Raw genomic sequence first — 20,495 nt, forward strand, 5'->3', positions numbered from 1 at the left:
GAAGAGTCTCTGTTTGGGGTTGGGGGGCTGTCACAGAAGCCCATTTTGAGTTTTTTTGTCTGCTTTTTGGTTCTCTCTGGCTTTCAATGTTTCAGTCCTTTGGTGCCCCCTGCAGTGGATAACAGCTGCATTCTTTGAGGCCCACACTGCATCTAGTGATTGTAAACTTTTGTCTTTGTACTTTTTTTCCTAGCAGTTAAGATTTTTCTTTTCTTATATATAGTCCCCTGTACATGTAATGTTGTAAAGACATATAAGGAATCAGTATAGATATTAGCTGTTTCCTCCTTTGTTAGTAAAAGAGCCCTGGTTACGGCTATTAGCTTCATCTCCTGGGCTGAGTTTTGGTGGGCAGAAGTCAGGCCTCTAGCACAGAGTCCAATGTCAACACTGCATACTCAAGTGGTCAGTCGTTGTCCCAAGGTCAGTTGTCAGCTTTCTGGATCAGCAGGGCAGTGGCAGCAAGTGCCCTGAACCATGGAGGCTATCCTAGGCCCACAGAGTCTAGTGGTTTTGACAAGTATGCCTTTGGATGATGTGAGGATCTCATGACCTGGGTTAAGATTCTTATGGTCTTGTCTTTTTGTTCAGGGACATAAAGGATGAAAGGCTTGGTTATATCTTGCAGTCTTAAGGTTGGCACCTGAGTGAAGGCTTTTTTGACTTAAATGTTCTCTCCTGGTCAGCTTCCCAGAGGAGGGGCTCTTTTTTCCCCCTTTGTACCTTTATATAGGGGCTTAGCCATAGTGAGGAATCTGGGATCTAGATACAGCAGAATCCCATTGTCCCTAGAAACTCTTTTATTTGGTACTGGGTGGTTGGATCTGGGAGAGAAGACTGCCTGTTTAGTTCTGTGTTTAGTTGCCATTCTACTTGAGTCATTATGAAGCCTAAATACTTGATCTTTTTTTTGCCAAATTTGTGTCTTTTTCTTGGATACCTCATATGTAGCTTTCTAAAGCAAATGAAATGGGTCCTTGGTGTCTTGATAATAGTCCCCTTGGGTTGGGGCTGCTGGAAGGACATCATCTACATACTGCAGCAGGTACAATTGTCCCCTGGTGTGATGAAAGCTCGGAGATCAGTAGCTAGTGTCTCTTTAAAGATTGTAGGTGAGTTTTTGGACTCTTGAGAGGGCCCAGTCCAGGTGAGCTGTTTTTTGTGCCATTGACAGGATCCTCCTATTGAAATGTAAAGATGGGCTGGCTGACCAGCACAAGACACAAACAGAAAAAGGTATCCTTTAAATCTAAGCAGGTAAGCCAGGCAGAATTTGCTGGAATAAGTCCCATTAGTGTGTATGCATTTGGCCTGCACTAGTCTGTATTTATTTGTCCTTGGTTTATGTACTGGAAGGAGTGGGGTGTTTCAGGACAACTGGCATCTACCAGGGTTTTATGATCTATGAGCCACTTTAAATGTCTTGTAGGGCTTCCTTGGGGAGGGATATTGTTCATGGCTTTAGATCTATTATTACTGGTGTCTGATTTACAGTTAGCTGTGATGGGTTGGCTTAAGTTCAAACCCTGGGAATCTTGTGTGTCAGTTTATGTAGCTCATCTATCCCTGACCTTTGAGACTTATTGAATAATATAGTCTCTATTATTTTTTGAGCCTCTGGTTGATCTCCCATTTTGTTGTCTTTGTTGTTGTTGTTGAGCCTCCTGGCTGTTCTTCATCCTTGGTTATCACCTTATGGGCATGATCATTTGTCTTCTCCAGCTGGCCACCCTATATCAAAGGAGGGCCAATCTATTTTTTTAACCTGTTGGGGGGTAGCTTTATTCTATAGTCTCCCATATGGCTTCTTTAAAAGATATTTTAGCATACATTTTAATGGGGGGGTTTGATGCTTTTCTTCTCATCTCTTCTGCTATGATGCAGATCATTTTATCTAGCACTTCTGTTTTAGGAATAATTTGAGCTCTATTAAACTAACAAGCCACCATAGTCTTCTGAGCAAAAAGGAGGTTTTTAAGAAGGAACATCATGGGCTTTCTCCAAACCAGCAAGCAAACATACATATTTCTTTTGATAAATCACTTCTGTAAGCTTTCTCTTGACATATGTAAGCATTCTAGTTTTGTCATTATGTCTCTTTTTATCTTTTTAACAGGACAAACTTTTATCATAGAAAATCTTCTCATATACAAAGTATATCTTATATTTATAGCCTTCTTAATTTTTTCTATCTCATTTACTATAAACCATTTATAACAAACTTGGCTGTAGCTGATTGGATTTCTCTCTCTCTCTCTCTCTCTCTCTCTCTCTCTCTCTCTCTCTTCCCAGATTGTTACATTTTAAATTTCACTGGCTGCCAACAGACTTCTAATTAACCATGAGTCAGTGTTCTTATCTTAAATCAACGGAGAGCAGAGAAAAGAGCAAGTTAACCCTGTAATTACAATTTAAGAATTTGCAATGTACAAGAAATGCTTTAAGCATCAATTAAACATCAAACACACCAATTAAACATCAAATTGGAAACCAAAAGTATACTTATAGTTAGTTAAACTTTGTAATTTGATTCCTCCTATGAAACCTCCTATGTCTGACAGGACTCAGTCACAGTTCTGTAATGTTGGCTATCCAGTCCCAAGCTGGAGCTGCTTTGCCCCTGAGGCTCCCAAAGCTGGGAGAAGACCTTGGGGCCTGCCTATGTTTGTTTTGCCCTTCGGAATTCGAAATCTGCACCTGCCAGCATTGGGGCTCTAACTGGTGTGTGGTGAAGAGACATATTAGATAAACTACCAAGAGCCTGTGAGCTGTAGCTTTGGCATGATTATCCACATTCTGAATCCCACTACAAACAAGAGTCCCAATACAATGCCCATGTAAGTTACAGAGGATAAGGGTCATAAATGACTCTTCTTATCTAAACCCAGAGTGGTACTGGAGTCTTGCTTGTCAAAGAGGAGCCTCAGATCTTCCAGAAGTTCACAGGAGTAGCTTGCTTCTTTTGAGTGGTCTCTTGTTTCAGGTGGTTCAGACAAAGCTGGCTTTATTCTCAAAGGTGAATCCAGCTGGTCTTGCCACTTTTACTGCAGTGGGTATGGCAAGGATCACTGAAGAGGGGCCCTTCCATTTTAGTTTTAATTGGCCTGCAAGAGCCCCTTCTTTCCAAGTTATAAGGACCACTTTATTCCCATACAGTTGACAGGATGGTGTACTTAGCACCTTGTGGCCTCTGGGTCCACTACTATGTCAGAAGATAGAAAAGGTCTTCCATAAAGCTTTGCAAATGGACTCATATTCAGCCTGGTTTTAGGGCTATTTGAAATCCTCATGAGGTCTATTGGCCATAATGAGAGCCAAGACTCAGAAAACTGTTGGCAAAATTTTATCATAGCTCATGTTAAGATCTGGTTGGCCCTTGTGACCTTTCCAGAGGACTGATATCTCCATGCAGGATGGAGATGGTACTTTATTCCTAAAGGTTTTGCCATGCTCTGAGTTATCTAAGAGGTAAAAGAAGGCTGGCTGTCACTCTGAAGGATTGGCATAGTCCAAACTGTGTGATAAGTTCTTTAAGGAGCACCCTGATTTCTTCCATAGCTTGTTCCAAGTGGGTAGAGAAGGCTTCCATCCAACCTGTAAAAGTATCAATCAAGACCAATATTTGTTTAACACCCCCCCCCACACACACACACATGATAGCAGGAAGTAAAGTTTAATTACTACTACTTTTCAGGGGATGTCCTGCCTCTTTGTGGGTTCTAACAAAGGAAATCCTCTGAGCTTCCCAGGTTTATTATACACACAGATTGGGCAAGCTTGGTACACCTGTCAGGTGATTGTCACTATTCTCACTCTTGTGAAATCTGAAAGACTGTTTCACATGTAATATCTCTTCCCATTGAAAAGGACTCATTTATTTCTCAAATGCTTCCATGGTCCCCTTTTAACTGCCCCTTTTCCTAATGCCTATTATCTTCTGGGGTGGGATATAGGCTGGTTTTAGTGGTTCCTCAGAAACTGGAAATAAAGCTAAGATCTTTAGGGGATGTAATGCTCACTTTTGCCTCCTTACCAGGCCTTTTGATTTCCCAAGAAAATTTTAGACATGTTCCTTTGATGTCCTTTGCAATGAATGACAATGACCTGCCTGGGAAGATGAACTGCCTCCAGGAGTTGTAGAATTTCTTACTTGTGTTTTATGAGTGGTCATTCATTAGTTAGCAAACACTTTTCATTCCAAATCACTGCATGAGTATGTAGCACCAGACAGCCATATTTGAAATCTGTGTAAATATTTAGCCCCTTGTCTCTTTACCTCATATCAATACCCAAGTCAGGGCTACAAGCTCTACTTTTTGAGTAGGGGTCTGAGAGGGTTGGGGTCTGGTTTCAATGACTTGTTGTGGGCTGACAACTACATAACCTGCCTTTCAAGGTGCTTCCTGGACAGAGCTACTTCCAGACTGAACCATTCCTCCTCAAGGTCTTGGAGGGACAGATACGGATGTCTCGTCTACTAAAATACTTTTGGGAAATCATCTGTTCACAAGAGCAGCCAACTTTCAGCCCTATAGGGATTTGTGTGGCAGGATTAAGAGCAATACAGGTCTCTATGGTAATCTTCAGGGTGTCCAGAAGGGTGCCTCATACTTGGGAAGCTGTTCCTCTATCAACTGAAAATGACCTTTTTTTCTCAAAATAGCCCTGACCTGATGTGGAATCAGGACTTCTAGTTTTTGTCCCAAAGCTAGATTCATGACTTCTTCTGTTAGCATAACTGCAGCTGCTACTGCCCCTAGGCAGAGTGGTCCTCCAGCAATCACTCTATCCAGCTTTTTGAAAAGTATCCCTCTGGGTGATATTTGAAAAATATTCCTGTGTTCCAGCTTTTGGGTAAAGACATCCAGAAATATCCATCTTTCCTTGTATGGAGAGGAAGGAGGGTTTGCTTAAGTCAGGTACTCCTGACTCCTGCTGGAGCCTGAGTGAAAGTATGCTTTATTTCTTGCAAAGCATTGTCAGTCACTTTTGTCCCATCTAAAGGCTCAGATTCAGGACTTTTCCAGCCTTTCACAAAGGCTTTGTCATTAGTCCAAAATTAGGTATCCAGACTTGGTGGAAGCTGACCATTCCCCAAGAAGAGCAAAGCTGCTGCTTGGTGACAGGAGATCGGAGATCATAGATGGCCTTAGTCTGGTCCCTAAACAGTTGTCATTCCCTCGGTTTCACAATGTATCCCGAGTATTGAACTCTCAAGGGGTATCTGGGCCTTTTCATTTGAGTTTATTTCCCTTTTTAGCTAGAAAATTGAGATTGATAGTATTATTGTAGAACAGCTCCCAAGTTGGTGTGCAGATTAGAATATTATCTACACACTGTAGGACAGTGTCCTGTGGAAGTTCTAGGCTCCTTAAGTCCCTTCCCAGTACCCAAGAGAAAAGGTGGGGCTTGTCATACACAAGATTAAAATGCTTGTCATGCAGCAATCACGCAGGTCTCTATTTCAGTGTTTTTTGCATTCTTTTCTTTAATAATCAAATATAACTGGGCCGGGGATTTAGCTCACTGGTTCTGCTGCCTGCTTTGCAAGCACAAGGACCCGAGTTCAATCCCCAGTACCAAAAAAAAAAAAAAATCAAATATAACACACACACATATATAAACACATCCACACGTACGTGTATATGTGTTTACGTATACACAGTCTTTACGGGGTACAATTGATGTGTTGATGTGTTGATGTGCTGCCCCGTGTCTGTGCCTGTGTCCCCCTTCCGCCCCAAGAAGCCGCAGCCCTCTGACTCCCCTTAAAGACCTCCTTTGAGAGTCGCACACACCCAGGCCCCTCTTTTCCTCTTCTGTTTGCTTTTGGGGGGAAGTGCCCAGTGAAAGATGGCACGCGCGCCCCCTAGTGGTCAGAAGGGGAATCACCCGAGAGAGGAGACGCTGCTGTCTCCGAGGGGGACTCGCGCGTGGACTGCGTGTGCCCCTGTGTGAGTGTGCAGGTGTGAGCAGGGGCAGCTCCGCCTTCCCCCAGCTCCAGTCCCGCAAACGACGCCGCCTCCACCCCGCCCCACAGCCACAGCGGCCCGTCCGACCCCAGCCTCGAAGACCAGCGAGTTCAGGGAGGCGGAGCTGGGGGTGTGGAGGCGCCCAGTCCGGTATGAGTCGCCAGGGCGCATGCGCACACCGAGCGGTCGCGGTGACCCCCGAGCCCGAGTGAGGCCTGAGCTGCAGATCGGCTCCGCTCTCGGCTGAGGAGTCAGCACCGCGCCAGGGCCAGCGTGGACCTGGGGCCCTTTAGGGTCCGCTGGGCAGGTCTGCAGAAGTCTGTGGGAGAGCGGTTCCCTGAGACGCGCGGGGCTGCGACTGCAGCACAGGTGAGGGAATCAGCTGAGCGGCCCTGTCCGGGCCTCTGGAGACAGCCAGGGTCTGTCGCTGGGTCCCTGGAAACAGCCAGGGGTCCCTGGAAGCAGCAGCAGGGACCTGGGTGTGGAGACCTCTGGGCTCCAGCTGCAGCCCCAGGAGAGCTGGGAGCTCCCAAGGGGAAGTCCTCCAATGGGGCTGCAGCCTTTCCGGAGTGACCTCCTGAGTCCTCGGGGGCAGGAGCCAGGCGGGCAGGGTCAGCGTCTGGCGAGGACGGCATATGTACTGGACCCTTCAGGGGGTGCCGTGGACGGTGGGGACACTGCTTGGGTCCCCCTCTGTGCCAGGGCTCGATGGTCCAGCTGAACATACATCACTTCCTGGGGGCCCTGCAGCGGGGTCTGCGGAGAGGCCCAGGGGAGGGAGGGGAGGCGCTGAGGGCCCCGTGTCCTGGGATCCTGTCACTGTGCCGTCCCCTCCCATGGGGTATCAGGTGGGTCCTGTGAGCAGTAGAACGTGGCAGGCGACAGCATGTCACTTCCTGGGCAGGCCTCCAGCTTGGACGTGGGCCGCAGCCCTGGTCTCCCTGGTCATGAACACTGCCCTGGCTGACCCTTGCTCTGCACCCCTAGAGAGCCCGTGATGCAAACCACCCAGCTAAGCTGCCCCCAAATCCCTGCACCCTGCTAACCCGGGGGGTCTTTGTTCCGCAGTATCCATGACCCACACTGAGGCTTACAGAGGTGCTCTGCTCTCCGCCCTGCTGAAGAGTTTGGTCAGCTGTGGCCCAGTCTGGGGAGGAGAAAACATGAGGTCAGGCCTTGGGTGGATGTCAGGGGGCGAATGTGACCAGACCCCCTGACGCTCCCGGCCTCCCACCCTCTGCCCAGGCCCCTTACCTGCTGCCCTCCCTGGGCTGTCCACAGCCAGGCTGGCCCTGAGGGTGGAGAAAGACCAGGTGAGGGCACTGGGGGCAGGGAACCAGGCAGGGCGCCAGGCAGGGCCGGGGTCATCCGGGGCCTCACCTCTCCTGTGGCCTCTGCTCCTGGTCCCTGCTGCTGGGGGCCCCTGAGGACAGTCGGGGGTCTGGGTTCAGGAGGATGCTTCATTCTCAGCACCCTGATAGCCTGCCCGGGACACCCACACCTCACCCTGAGACTTACCATGTTTCTTCTGCCACTGGCGATGGAGGCAGAAGAGGAGGAGCAGGAGCAGCAGGACGATGAAGCCCGCAGAGACCCCCACGAGGATGTACAGGGGCTGTGCCTTCAGGCCGGGCATGGCTGGAAAGACAGAGCCAGGGTATCAGCAGAGGCACGCACAGAGCACACACTGATGGAACTCCACCAGGTGCTTGTCACAGACTCGCTTCTCTGAGAACCCAACGTGTGCCACAGCCCTGCAACTCGGGAGTTGCCCGCCCGCTGGCACCACTGTGCACAGGAACATAGGGCGCTGCAGAGCAGGAGTCTCCCCCTTCCCCAGAGGTGCACCCCTCATCCTCACTCACCAGCCATGTGACTGTTGCCCCCTGGCATCTGCGTGGCTCTTGGGGAGGTGGAGTCTGGAGAGAGGGTCAGGCCTGAGCTGGACACAGCAGGAGCTGCCCCCCTAGCCACCTGCCCTCCCAGACCCTGGTGCCCTCTGCTCCGGCCCAGCCTGTGCAGCTTCTGCAGGGGAGTCGCCCTACAGCTGTGCAGCCCAGGCGGGCGGGCACATGGTGATGGCGTCCAATGTCACCAAAGTTAAGCCAAGGAGAAGTTGTATTCTTGGCCATCTGGCTGCATTTCAAGGGCTCAGTGGCCACATGCGGCTAACGACAGCAGATCTGCCCCTGCAGGTCCAGACTGCTTCCCACACACAGGAAGCTGAGCTGCACAGCACTGCCCACCATGCTTTGCGCACCCTGGCAGAGATGCACAACCGGAAGGAAGAGGGAGCAGGACCTGGGCCCTGACTCAGGTACATAGCCTTGTCTCTGATGTCACCTGTTCCCCACAGCACCCTGAAGATGAACCATAGCCTGATGCCTGCAGGTAGCGGCGAGCGCCCATCCGTGTTCTCCTTCACCCTCGGTATGAGCTCTCAGGGCCCCGCGGTGCCTGGGAGGTTCTGGAGCCCATCCCGCGTGCAGAGAGCCCATGCTACCCTCCTGCACGTCGCACCCCCTGCAGCTGCCACTTCAATATCCTCCAAGGAAAACCAGGCAGCTCCCCAGGCCCCTCTGTCTGCACTTCATCCCATGGAAGAGCCAGGGTCCTGCCTGCTGCCCTACACCATCACCACCCACACTTGCTCACCATGGGACCCCCGCCGTTCACATGCCGGTCTGTGCACACAACAGCAGGTGGGTGATTACACTTTGCACTTTAAATGCAGCCCCTTGGCGTCACCCAGCGACCCCAGGTCGCCCTGTGTCACAGTGGCCTGCAGCACTGGAGACAACGCCAGGCACAGCAGGTGTGCAGGAGGGGAGCTGAGGCTGCACCGGGTGGCAGAGCCAGCAGAGGCTGCACCAGCATCGCCACGGTGCCCACGCAGCCGGCCGGCCAGGAAGTGTTTCTCAGAGCATCACCCATGACGAGGTGATGCGTGACACGGAATGTGGGCAAATGCATACATTAGGCAGTTTTAGCATCTCTTCTAAATTTATATAAATAATTTAATCAATTGCCTGTAAAATACATAGTATTCCAATTATATGAATTATATGTACTTAATATACCATCGATATTTTATATTTATGCTAATTATAGTAATACCTATTAAGTTTTATGTTATAAACTGATATGACATTGAGTACATATCATGTATCTTACTGCAGTGATACACTAAAATATTCCGTCATACTAATCATACTGCTTATGTAGTTAATGTGTTGCATAAGTTCGTGCAGTATGCACGGCGCAGTATAAAGCCCCGTTGTCGCCTGTGGCTGCCGTGTGTGCCCCATGTCTCCCAGGCCCTTCTAACCCTCTCCCCTCGGAGCCCAGGAGGGCAAGGCCGCGCCCCCCCGCACCTGAGCGCCCAGCCTGCCACTCCTCCCAGAGCACTTCAGGTTTTCTCTGGCCCAGAACAGGCAGGCACCGGCCTTCGGGACCAGTGTGAATGCATCACCCACCCCTGAACCGTTAGCACCCAATCTGCGCCCAGGGACCCCGATGCTGAAGCTGGGAGGGGCGGGGCCCTGGTTTGGACCGGAACCCGGAGTCTGAGCCCTTGACCGTCCTACTCCACGGCACGCGGGGGAGATGCTGAGACTCCCCACGCGGGCGGCAGCACAGCCCGAGGCCGCTGGGAGGCGCCCGTGTGCCTACCCTGGCGCAGGTCCCGCCTGTGGGCAGCCTGGCTCCCCGCCTCCTCCTGGGGCTCTGACCCGGCCCGGGCCTGCACTTGGCCACGGACAGGAACAGCGCCCAGCACAGAGGAAACCCTGCAGATGGGCAGGGGAGGGCGCACAGCCTGCTCACGCCCGGCCCCTCCAGGAAGGTGGGGCCACAGGTACAGGGGTCCCGAGCCTGGGTGCCCCGACACGACGCGGGGAGGCGGAGCAGTCGCCCCAGGCTCACCAGTAGCGGGCAGAGCCAGTTCTGCCCGGGCTCCTTCAGAGCCTGTGCCTTTCACCAGGAACCTTAACTACCCACGTTTTAAAACAAGAGGTTGTGTTAGAGATCAGACTGCTGCGGCCCTCTGCCTCTAGGGGAGCTGGGGTTAAATGCTTTAGCAGGGCCTGGTGCATGGCCGTGAACACCAGTGGTGCCCATGTCCTGGTGGTGCCAGGCCACCGCTGAGGGCCGCTGGGTCCCAGCACGGAGCCGCTAGTGGCCCCAGAGCTGAGGACTCTTAGAGACCGAGGCAAGAACAGGGCTCTGTGCAGGGGACTGAAGTCTCTGGGGCTGTGGCAGGATTGAGACTTGGGGAGGCCGCTTTGGGCCCATCCCACCAGCTGGGCCCTGCCCTCCCTGAGCATCCACCTAGAGAGCATCTGGTCACTGTCCACTCCGACAAGGTCCCAGGTCCCCGGAGAGAGCAGAAAGGGGAACAGGGCTGCAGCGGAGCCCCCTGCCGACCCACCCTGCTGTGGTGGTCACGCCCTCTGCTCCTCCCACACCGCACTCTGCTGACCTCACAGATCCTCTGTGAACAGCAACTCTGCAGCCCAGGTGAACACACAGGTGGGCTGGACCCTCCTCACCCGACCCTGACTCTGGGATGTCTCTGGAGCTGACCCCAAAAGGGCAAGGACCATCCTGTCGCAAAGCACCATCCACCCTGGTCAGAAGCATGCCTGACATGTGCCCTGCCAGTGCATGGGAGGGACCACACCAGAGGGGACGTAGTCCTGGGCCAGCAGAGCTTGTCTCCATGGAGGGGACTCTGATTGTACCATCCCCAGGGAAAAGACACATCTGCCCACCCTGTCTGGGACCCACTCCCCACCCAGCCAGCAGGGCCAGCCCTTGCCCACTGGAGCTGCGGTCCAGTGAGACCAGTGCTCCAGGGAGCTTGGGGCATGAAGGCGGAGGGGACAGGTGTGCAGAGAAGTGGGGAGAGGGCTTGAAGTTGGGAGGAGGGGTGGGAGGCAGGGGGACAGAGGATGGCAGCAGGGTGCATGGTCCGGGGACCTGGGGACGAACCTGAGACTGGGGGCCTGGGGGCCTGGGTGGCATCCACACTGGTCACCACCAGCTCCAGGGTCTCACTGCGCGGAGACCAGTAGCCCGATTTCCGGTAGATGCACCTGTAATGCCCAGCAATGTCTGTGTTCACTGAGTTGAGGATAAACCTGGCTTCTGTCTTCCAAGACAAACTGTTCTCTTCCCTAACTTTGAGACAACTCTGGGCAAAACAAGTCTCCAGGCGGAATAATTCAAACCCAGCAGCTGCCTCGCACAGGATGGTCGCGTTGCTCCCCTGGGTGATCATGGGGCCTGGCTTAGCAGAGATGGAGGGTCTGGGCAGGGGCCCTGGGAGGAAGCAGAGCAGCGCCTCAGTGTCTGCTGAGTAGAAATCACCACACACAGAACTGGTTTCAGGGGCACCACTTGGTGTCCTGGGCACTCACAGAGCTGTGCGCCACGATGCAAGGTGACATCCCTCATTCCCACCCTCTCCATGTATGGTCTGTGTGCACCCCAATTCTCACCACTGCCGCCCTGACAGGAGGGACCCCAGCTGGCACATCGTGGGACTCAGAGCCAGCGCCGGGCCTGGGGTGTCTTCTGTGGAGCAGCCCCGCTCTGCCCATGGCCACTTCCCAGAGCCTGTTGAGCAGCCCCGCTGGGATTTCCTCTGCGATTCCTGTTTATCTCAGGCTCATTTCCATTTGCTTATTACCGTGGTTTGAAAGTCCCCGCTGTCTCAGGGGGACCGAGCCAGGGGACGGGCCAGCTGAGGCCCCTGACGGGGCGTCTGTGAGCTAGCAGATGGTCCATCCACCCACTTATTCCTCAGTCACTCTTTTCACTGACAAATAAAGGTGATGGACCGCTAACTGCTTGGAGTAGGAGACTACGCTTTACATGTATATGTACGGAATCCTCAGTGCACACCCCATAAATACGTGTACTTTAGAGGTGTCCACTAAATATGGAAATGTTCATTACACATACTTACGGTGCACAGCACAAGTGTACATCATGGAATGGCTAAATCAAGCTCATTAACAGTGGGAGCCCACACACTCGCACTGCTGTGTGGGGAGAACATTCAGAGTTTGCTCTTGAGATTTTCAAGCACACACAGGTCGTTATTAACCATGTTGCTTAAATGGCCTGAACTTATTCTAACTGAAATTTTGCCTCCTTGGAGCCGGAACTCCCAGCCCCTCCTCCTTCCTTCCCACACCCTCTCAGCCACATCTTAGTTCCTCTCTACCCTGGGATCTCCCTCCTGGGCCGAGTTCCACAACAGCATGAAGCACAGACACTGTCTGGGCCTTGGAGCTGAGCCTGGGGCAGAGCCAGACGCTGGCTGAGGAACTCCCCACCCACCACTGCACCCCGGGGGGAGTGTCCTTGGGGGAGGCAGGGATCTGGGGTACCAGGAAGGGGCGGCTGAGCCGACCAGAGGACAGGTGTGGATGCCCTTCCCTGAGCCCCCAGGGACACAGGACAGCGCAGTGGGAAGGAAGAGCCACCCGCAGGTGTTGGTCAGAGGACGCGAAGCGCCATCCAGACAGGAGGAGGCAGCCCAGGAGCTGGGCCACCACAGGGCACGAGGCCAAGCAGGGTCTTGGACATGGAGGAGTTAATTTAAAATGCTCTCCCCATTAAAAACATGTCAGAGAGAACGCATAAGCTAATTAGCTTGATTAAGCCATTATGCAATGTATACTTACTTCAAAATATCGTGCCATCCAGGTAAATAGGCACAGTTTTATTTGTCATTTTAAACTCAGCCTGTGAGCTGAGCTGGAACTTGTGCCTCTGAAAAAGTGATAGAAAGTCGAGCTGTCTGGGGACAAGCACCCGGGACGGGAAGTGGCCTGGACATAGCTACTCCCGGACCAGACAGCTGTACAGGTCTGATTCCATCTGCAGATAAACTGTGGAAACCTCTGAGGAGGAAGAATATTTTTCCTGAAAAAACTGCAAACACAAAGCCTTTGGCTAAAATCTGAAAACCATAGAAAGTGAAACCATCGAATTTCTGCAAGCACTGCAATCACCCTGGATCCAGAAGGACCTGGGCAGCTGCACTGTGGGCACTGGAGGGGCTGGGAGAGCAGCAGGGCAGAGGAGGTCGGAGAGGGAGGCCGTGGCCGGCTTGGGACCGGCTGGCGTGTTCCTGCTCAGGAGATGCAGGGGAGTCGGGGCTGTTAAGAGGGAGAATCGCAGGCTCAGCCTGGGCATGTGGGGCCGGTTCTCCTCTGCAGACGTCAGGGTGCCATTGGCCACTGAGCCCCGGGTCACTGCAGCACAGCCCCGCAGAAACAGACAGACACAGGGTGCACCAGTGGGCGAGCGGACAGAGTGCGCGCAGGTGCAGTGGCTGTGCTCCGTGCACTGGGCCCACACTCGGGGCTTCCTGCTCAGTGCAGTGGGCCAGGCCCAGGGCAAGCAGCGTGGGCCTCATCTTGCTCCTGTGGAATCGGAGGAGCTGAGAGTGGAACTGTGGCTCCTGGAGGGGAGGCCAGGGGACAGGGAGGGTGCTGGTCAAAAGGCACAAGCCAGCACTTAGCCCAGAGGAGCCGCCTGGAGACCTATGCACGGCGGGCTGACTGCAGCTCCTGGTGACACAGCGCGAGTTCCACACTGGCTGAGGCCAGACGGCAACTGTTCTCACCACAGAAGTGAGCACAGGGGCGTGGTGTGTCCATGAGCCTAATATAGTTCTTCCCCAGTGTGAACATTGCCTAAGTGCACCAAGCAATTCTTACCTCTCTGTTTAAAGTAAGGAAGCAGCAGACAGGTAGGAAAATGGGTGCAGGAGGTGGCCGCAGGTGACGCATTTGGGGTGTCCCGACTGGGGACACACTTAGGGTACTGTGGCCCCAGAGCCCCTCCCTCCTGTCCAGCCTGCCGACCTGACTTACCGTCCTGCGCATGGATCACGGGGCCGAGGCAGAGCCCTGGAAGAGAACCCCAGTTGGAAAACACCCAGCGCTCAGTCCTTGAGGGCTGGATCGGGAGGGGCTGTGGAGCCCAGGACCCAGCCTCCCACTCGACCGAGCCACCTCTCCACACGCATGCCTGCCCTGACCGCCTGCCTGAAGGCGTTCAAGACTCCCCAGGTCTCCCCTGCCCTGCATGAGGCTGAACTTGGCCCCACACCCGGGCCCTGTTTCCTGGACCTGAGGCTGGCAGGAGGTGAGGGGCAGCCAGCGCCTCCTCCTGGACCCCACAGTCTCCTGGTGGAGGCAGGCTGAGCAGGGAACGGGACCCTCCCCGAGTCCCCTCCCCAGTGCCTCCAGCCCTCCCTGTTGTCCCAGACTCACCCAGAGCCAGGAGGGCGGTGGGCTGCGGGGCCATGGCCCGGAGTGAGACACCTGCGCAGACAGGAGCAGGAGGTACTGGCTGGGCCCGGGCCGGGTTCCTGCCCCAGCGCCTCACTCAGAGAGGAAGCGGCCTCACCCTCTCCTTTCCTGCTCTGCCCAGGGGCACAGAGGGAGCCTTGTGGCGGAAGGGCGCTCTGAGTGAACCTGCAGGACAGGACAGGACAGGACCGAGCACGGCCACACAGCAAGCAGCTCTGAGTCCACCAAGCAGGCCCGGGCAGTCAGTCCTGGGCAGGGGGTTGCGACACCGAAAGGCAAGTTCCTCAAACTCAAAGTGGAAACCACAGAACCCTGCTGCAAGGGTGAGCACTGTGCTCTCTGTGAGTCCCGGGAGACAGTGACACACCAGACATCCTGCCATGGGTCACACTTTCAGAAGGCGCCCAGGGTCAGTGTCCGCACGTACAGACTCTCCTAATGCCCAGCCCTCCTCCCAGCTCTCCCAGCTGGGCTGTGGAGAAGCGGGGTCCCTGGCACACTGCTGGTGGGAACACGGCGCTGCGATTGCTGTGGGAAACAGAAAGGAGATCCCTAAAGAAATGAGAAATACAACTACTGCAGGACCCAGCAATCCCCCTGCCCATTGTGTGTGCAAAGGAAACGGCACGAGCATGTCGAAGACAGAGCTACACTCCATGCGCATTGATTGCAACATCACTCACAAGCGCAAGGCTGCAGAAACTGGAAATGTCCATGGACGGATGGGCGGCTGAACCTGGTGCTACACAGAGTGAACGCTACGCAGCCTGGAGAACAGAAGGAATCTCAGCAGGTGCAGAAACGTAAGCCCGACGCAGACAAAGAAGTGCTGCACGATTCCCCGAGCACGAGGCATCTACAGAGCAGCCTCCTAAGGCCAGAGGCAGGGCTGCGGTTTCCTGGGCCGGCAGGAGGGCCTGGGAGGGGTTCGTGCGCAGGCGCACTTTTCAGACACCTGAGAGGAGCAGGCTGGGGAGCAGTGAGGCCCGGCGCTCCCGCCGCGCCTGCCTTGCACGCAGCCCGCGCTGACCACACGGGCCCTGCCTTCTCTCGGCCACACTGGGGACCAGGGAGGGCAGGAGGAGCGAAGCCCCGCAGGGACTGGGTGGGCAGGACGCAGCCCTGAGACCCGCAGGACCGTGGGCGCAGATGAGGCACGCGGGCGGGCGTCAGAATAAAGGGCGAGGCGGGGCGGGGCCTCTGAACACCTGTGCGATCCTGGGGCCAGAACTAGGCGGCCTCGCGGGTTCTCGTGTCCGCTGCACCCAAATGCAGGGAGGAACAACTTCTCCAGGCAGCGGTGGTGATTCTGGCCAGCACTGATGGGAGCCCACGAAGGCGCACGGCTCACCCAGTCCTGTGTAAGGGGCGGAGTCCCAGGCCTGAGCGGGCATGGAGGGAGAAAACCGGAGGGCTGAGTCTCACCAGCCCTCCTGTGAAGTCACCCCCCCCATCTCACCCTCCATTCATCACCTGCTCTCTCTGCAGTGCCTGTCGTGAACGCTGTATTTCCCTGACTGCTATTCTTTCCCATCTGAGGTCCCCACTACCTGCTTCCCAGTCTTCTCTGAAGACTCCCGTCACTGCATCTGCATCTGGGTCGGTGCCTGATGCATAGCAGCAGTGCCAAGAACAATCCCAGATGCAGGCCGGGTGGGCAGAGACCCACACCACGCCCAGGAGTGTAAGGGTCATTGAACACAGCCCCAGGGGCCATGCGGGTTACAAGCTGTGTGACTCTGGGCTGTTAATCAACCTCTCTGTACCTTGGCTGCTTCTGCAAAATAAAATTTTGTCAAAAAGCAGAAGAGGAAACCTGCAGAATGTGAGGAAATGCTTACACACTGTACACCTGCAAATCCTGGTAACCTGAATACAAAAGAAACTCAGACAACTCAATAGCAAAAAGCTTCAAATGACCCAATTTGAAAACAGGCAATAGACCTGAATGACATTTTGCAAAGGAAGACACACAAATGGCTGTCAGGCACATGAGTACGTTCCAGCCTCATCCGTCATCAGGGAAATGCAAGTCGGACTCATGAGCGGACATCATGTGGCTCCGGGGAGAACAGCTGTTACTAAAAAGACACAGATTAGCACTGAGGATCAGTGGAGAGGACACCCTCGAACGATGCCAGTGAGTGTCAGAACAGCTGCGGTGAAGAACAGCGCAGAGGCCCTGCAAAGATAAACCATAGAGGACCCAGCACACAGTCCAGCCATCCCGCTACAGTGATATGAAGGCAGTGCGTGGGAGACCCCATACCCCTGTGTCCACTGCAGCACCATGCACAGCAGCCAAGAAACAGAAACAGCCTAAGTGTCCACCAGGACGGAAAGGGTAGAGAAAATGTGAGCTGCATTCCATTAGATACATTTCCCTTAGACAGACAGGAAGCCGGTCATCTCTGATGGAGTGGATGGACAGGAAGGCGTTGTGTTAGCTGCAATAAGCCAGGCCCAGAAAGAGGAGCCTCACAGGACCTCCCTCGGGTGGAATCTGAAGAAGCTGATCTCATAGAAGTCGAGGGTAGAAAAGTAGACATTGGGCCTTGTGTCTAGATGCCCCCACAGAGCCTCATGTGCTAACCGGTGGGGCTTTTCAGCGCTGCTGGATCTAGGGTGTGAGATACTGGCATTAAGAGTGTGTGATGGGGGGCCGGGGATTTAGCTCAGTGGTTCCGTTGCCTGCCTCGCAGGCACAAGGTCCCGAGTTCAATCCCTGGTACCAAAAAACAAAACAAAACAAGAGTGTGTGATAACTAAATTGGTTTAGCACAGTTCTGGGTGTGGATAACGGAGGGTCCACCCTGGGTGTGGGTAATACCAACTAGTTGGCTCATACCTGGAATATAAAGGGACAGAAGGGAATATAAAGGCTGCTTCTGCTTGCTGCCTCCTGTCTACCCTACCATGGACTGTTTCTTCTCGGTCATTCCCTTCTGCCGTTCACCCTGTCTTGGAGCCAGCCAACTAAAAACTAAGCACTGAAACTCCTACAAACTATAAGCTAAAATAAACTTTTCCTCCTTTTAACTTATGCGTGTCAGGTATTTTGTCTCAGCAATGAGAAAGTAACTAAGACAGTGGGTCCCAGATGCTGGGGGAGCAGCCTGGAAGAAGGGAAGAAAAGGCAAATCTTTGAATACTAAGTTATGGTTCCTTAGGGGCAAGAAGTTCTGGTGCACACAGGAGGGTGGCTGTAGATATCCATAGTGCACTGTATATTTAGAAAAAACAGAAGAAAGGATGCTCAGTGTCTTCACCATATAGAAACGGCCACTGTCTGAGGAGACAGCTATCCAACACTACGGAATGCCTCCACGTACTGAAACACCACATGCCACCCTGTGAATGTGCACAATTTTTATGTATCAATTAAGATTTTAAGAATTAAAAACGAAACCTAGAGACAACCAGACAAAAATTGCATCATTGAAGGAATAAAAGGGAATATGTCTAATTCATAGAGCTGCTGCAGTAGTCAGTGAATTAACATGTGATAAGTCATCAATGCAGTCCGATGGTACTGAGGTTCCTATATTGATTATTGGTGGGACCGAACCCATGTTCTTTTCAAGAGCATGTGAAGCATTTACAAAAATTGATCATTTATTAAAATCTCTACTATTACACAGATTTAACATAGTACAAATTAGATCTTCTGCCTCCAAGAGATAATAGAACTCAAAGATTGAAATCTACACATTTGAATTTCTAATTTTTATCTGTGTTAGTGCTGTACACGTGTACAGTACATAGTGATTACATTCCTCACGGGGGGGGGGCAGGTCCATTTACATAACACAGCTCAATTCTCTTTATTCCCTCCCCCTCTTCCCTCCCTTCATCTCTTAAGAGGATTTCAACATAATTTATGAGGTACAGAGTTTTTAAAAATAGAAGTTACAAAATATTTAGAGACAACCTGGTGGTTCATGTAGAAACTTGCTGGATGCAAATAATCATGTTTAGGGGAAATTTGTATGGCTTTCGGGACGCTTTTTTTCAAATAAAATAGGAAATTTGGGGGATTAATTGCTGAGTGTGCCACTTACAGAGCTGGAAGAAGAAAAAGAAGGAAAAGGAGAACGCCGTTATTGTGACATTTTTGGAAAGAGGACGTTTAGGGGAAGGTGGGGTGCAGCTTCGGGCCCGGTCCCCGTCCCCCTCCGGAGCAGGAGGATGCGCAGGGGCGCCCGGACGGAGGCCAGGGTGTGTTCAGGTGACCGCGACCAGGACGGCGTCGCCGTGGGGCGCAGAGCCGCACTCGGGACGACCTCACGCACTCACCTCAGCCACGCAGACGCTGGCGGTCACGCGCCCTGTCACCCCTTCCTCCTCCTTGGCTGCCCGTCTCTCTGCAGTTGCGCCCTCGCCTGGCCGCTGCTGTTTAACTTGTTCGCTTCGTCTATTTAAAGTGTGCTCCACGTTTTGGAAAAAATACGTTGTGTTTAAATGTATGTGCAGCGCGTGGGTAGAAGCAGAGGTGCAGTCGCCGGTCCCTGTAGGAGCCATCACGTCCGCCTTCTGGCCCGCTCGGGACCCAGACCCCGCCCCGAGCCCCGAGCCCCGAGCCCCGACCCCCGACCTCCGACCCCGCTCGGGACCCGGACCCCGCGCCTGCGTGCTCCCAGCAGCTCCCCTGCACCCCGTAGCCCTGTCCTCTGTTTCTAGCCCGCGGCGTTTAGCAGATCCATGAGTACCGAGGCCTGCGCCTTCTCTGTCCAGCCATCCTGGCCCCGTCATCTCCCGGAGCCCGGGGCGACCGAAGCTGGGAGGGAGCCCCAGGTCCCGGCTCCTCGAGGACGCCCGCCTCGGGAGGAAGGTGTCTCGGGCTCCCCCTCGTGGGCACGGCAGGGATTGTCCTCGCCGAGTTGATTTTTTTCACGGGACACATTCATTTTTCTCTTCCCCTGCGCGGGAAGTTTTCTGCCATCACTTCTGTGGACAGTTTTTTTATGTCATCTGCACTCTCTCCTCTTTCTTCATTGACTCCAATCAGTCTTATGTTATTCTTCTTTGCATTGTCTAGCAGCTGCTGGATTGATTTCTCATGTTCCCTTACAATTTTAAAGCAATTTTTCTTACCCTGGTCACTAATTGCAATCTTATCTTCTATATCTGAAATTCTATCCTCACATTGGTTCATTCTGCTGTGCAGACTTTCGATGGAGTTTTTAATCTCCTGGAAATCTGTTTGCATCTGTTTTATGGATTCCATTTGTTTCCTGTGTTGGGATTCCATCATGTTCCTCAGATCCTCTATTTTTTTATCGGTGTTCTCTAGATTTATTAATCATGTCTTGCACTATGAGCACAATCTTTGCTGTTATCTGAGTAATTATTTCTGATTTCATTTTTCCCAGATCCTCTTTTGTTGCCAGTTCAGAGAGTCCAGGTGGTTGAGTATCAGATTGTGTCATCTTGTTTCCCTTTGGGGTTGCTGTAGGTGATCCGGAAGTCTGTTTTTGAGGCTTGTTTACATGTCTTCTCATTTCCACGGCGGGGGGGGGGGGAGTGCTTCTGGTGTCCACATGGCTCACCTTCTCTGCCCTAGGAGTGTGAAATGGCAGCAGGGGAGCTTCCTTCCGGGTGCTGGGACTCCATTTTTCTCATTCATGAGAATTTATTTGTCTTCCATAGTGTACTGAATAAAAATGTTCAGAGGCTCTCAAACTCTGTCCATACACATAAGGGACAAGAGCCTCTGGCCTGATAATCTGTGTCCCCACAGTAGGGGACACCAGCCAGGGACCCCCTCCATGGTCCAGCTGTCTGTCCCCCTCAGTGACCCAGTCGGCCACCATGGAAAACACACCTGGGGAGTTCCAGAAGTGAACAAATCATAAGCTTTGAAGCATGTGGAAACCTCACACTGGCCTGCTCCATCTGGTACAGTAAGGCATGGAGAGAGAAGGAGGAGGAGGGGGAGGGAGGGAGGGAAAGGGCTTCCTGTGTGTGGCAGTCATGGCCTCTTAGCTGCTGTGTCTCTCCTCTCGGCCTGGCGGGCTCGCCTGGCCCCTGGCAGTGCACACACTGCACACCCAGACCCCAGCTCTGCTGTCCATGTCTGGCCTCCCTGGGAAGCTCTCAGCGGCCCACCTGCAAGGCATCGTGAAGAGGTGAGGGTGAGCGTGCCGGGATCTGCAGGGGTCCTGAGGATGGGCGGCTGTGCGGGGCTCTG

The 20,495-nt window shown here is 53.2% G+C and overlaps 2 protein-coding genes across 8 annotated transcripts in view; one reads left to right on the forward strand and one right to left on the reverse strand.

Annotated features, from left to right (window-relative positions):
• LOC110346048 (uncharacterized) overlaps positions 1-5,447 on the forward strand; it is a 36,055-nt gene extending 30,608 nt beyond the window's left edge. The window contains exon 9 of the mRNA XM_087200909.1: positions 4,397-5,447. The gene's annotated coding sequence lies outside the window, so the exon portion shown is untranslated. The remainder of the gene's footprint in view (positions 1-4,396) is intronic.
• Positions 5,448-5,462: 15 nt separating this feature from the next.
• Lair1 (leukocyte associated immunoglobulin like receptor 1) lies at positions 5,463-19,713 on the reverse strand. Of its 7 annotated transcripts, none has more exons than XM_087201048.1 (10): positions 19,015-19,708; positions 18,602-18,813; positions 14,267-18,370; positions 13,865-13,900; positions 10,965-11,294; positions 7,838-7,891; positions 7,491-7,610; positions 7,353-7,395; positions 7,067-7,264; positions 5,463-6,827 (listed from the first exon to the last, which is right to left on the reverse strand). In XM_087201048.1, the coding sequence occupies exons 3-10, from the start codon at positions 14,298-14,300 to the stop codon at positions 6,701-6,703; spliced, it is 942 nt and encodes a 313-aa protein (XP_087057174.1). In that variant the 5' UTR covers positions 14,301-18,370; positions 18,602-18,813; positions 19,015-19,708; the 3' UTR covers positions 5,463-6,700. The 7 variants fall into 7 exon arrangements, with proteins under 7 accessions (XP_087057174.1, XP_087057173.1, XP_087057177.1 ...); XM_087201047.1 differs by having other exon boundaries at positions 14,267-15,072; positions 15,514-18,813; XM_087201051.1 differs by having other exon boundaries at positions 7,067-7,119; positions 7,227-7,264; positions 14,267-18,813; positions 19,015-19,699.
• Between the last annotated feature and the right edge of the window lie 782 nt (positions 19,714-20,495).

This window comes from Heterocephalus glaber, unplaced genomic scaffold (genome assembly GCF_053883595.1).
Source record: "Heterocephalus glaber isolate CG9 unplaced genomic scaffold, H.glaber_assembly_v1.0 deba00001745, whole genome shotgun sequence".
Lineage (NCBI taxonomy): Eukaryota > Metazoa > Chordata > Mammalia > Rodentia > Bathyergidae > Heterocephalus > Heterocephalus glaber.

Bases quoted from the DNA above. Each gene is read 5' to 3' on its own strand.
- Lair1 (XM_087201048.1), bottom strand. From the start codon at position 14,300: ATGGCCCCGCAGCCCACCGCCCTCCTGGCTCTGG. The intron at 11,295-13,864 runs GTAAGTCAGGTC...GCTTCCTCCCAG, and splicing joins CGTGATCCATGCGCAGGACG to GGCCCCTGCCCAGACCCTCC. The intron at 6,828-7,066 runs GTAAGCCTCAGT...TACTGCTCACAG, and splicing joins GCGGAGAGCAGAGCACCTCT to GACCCACCTGATACCCCATG.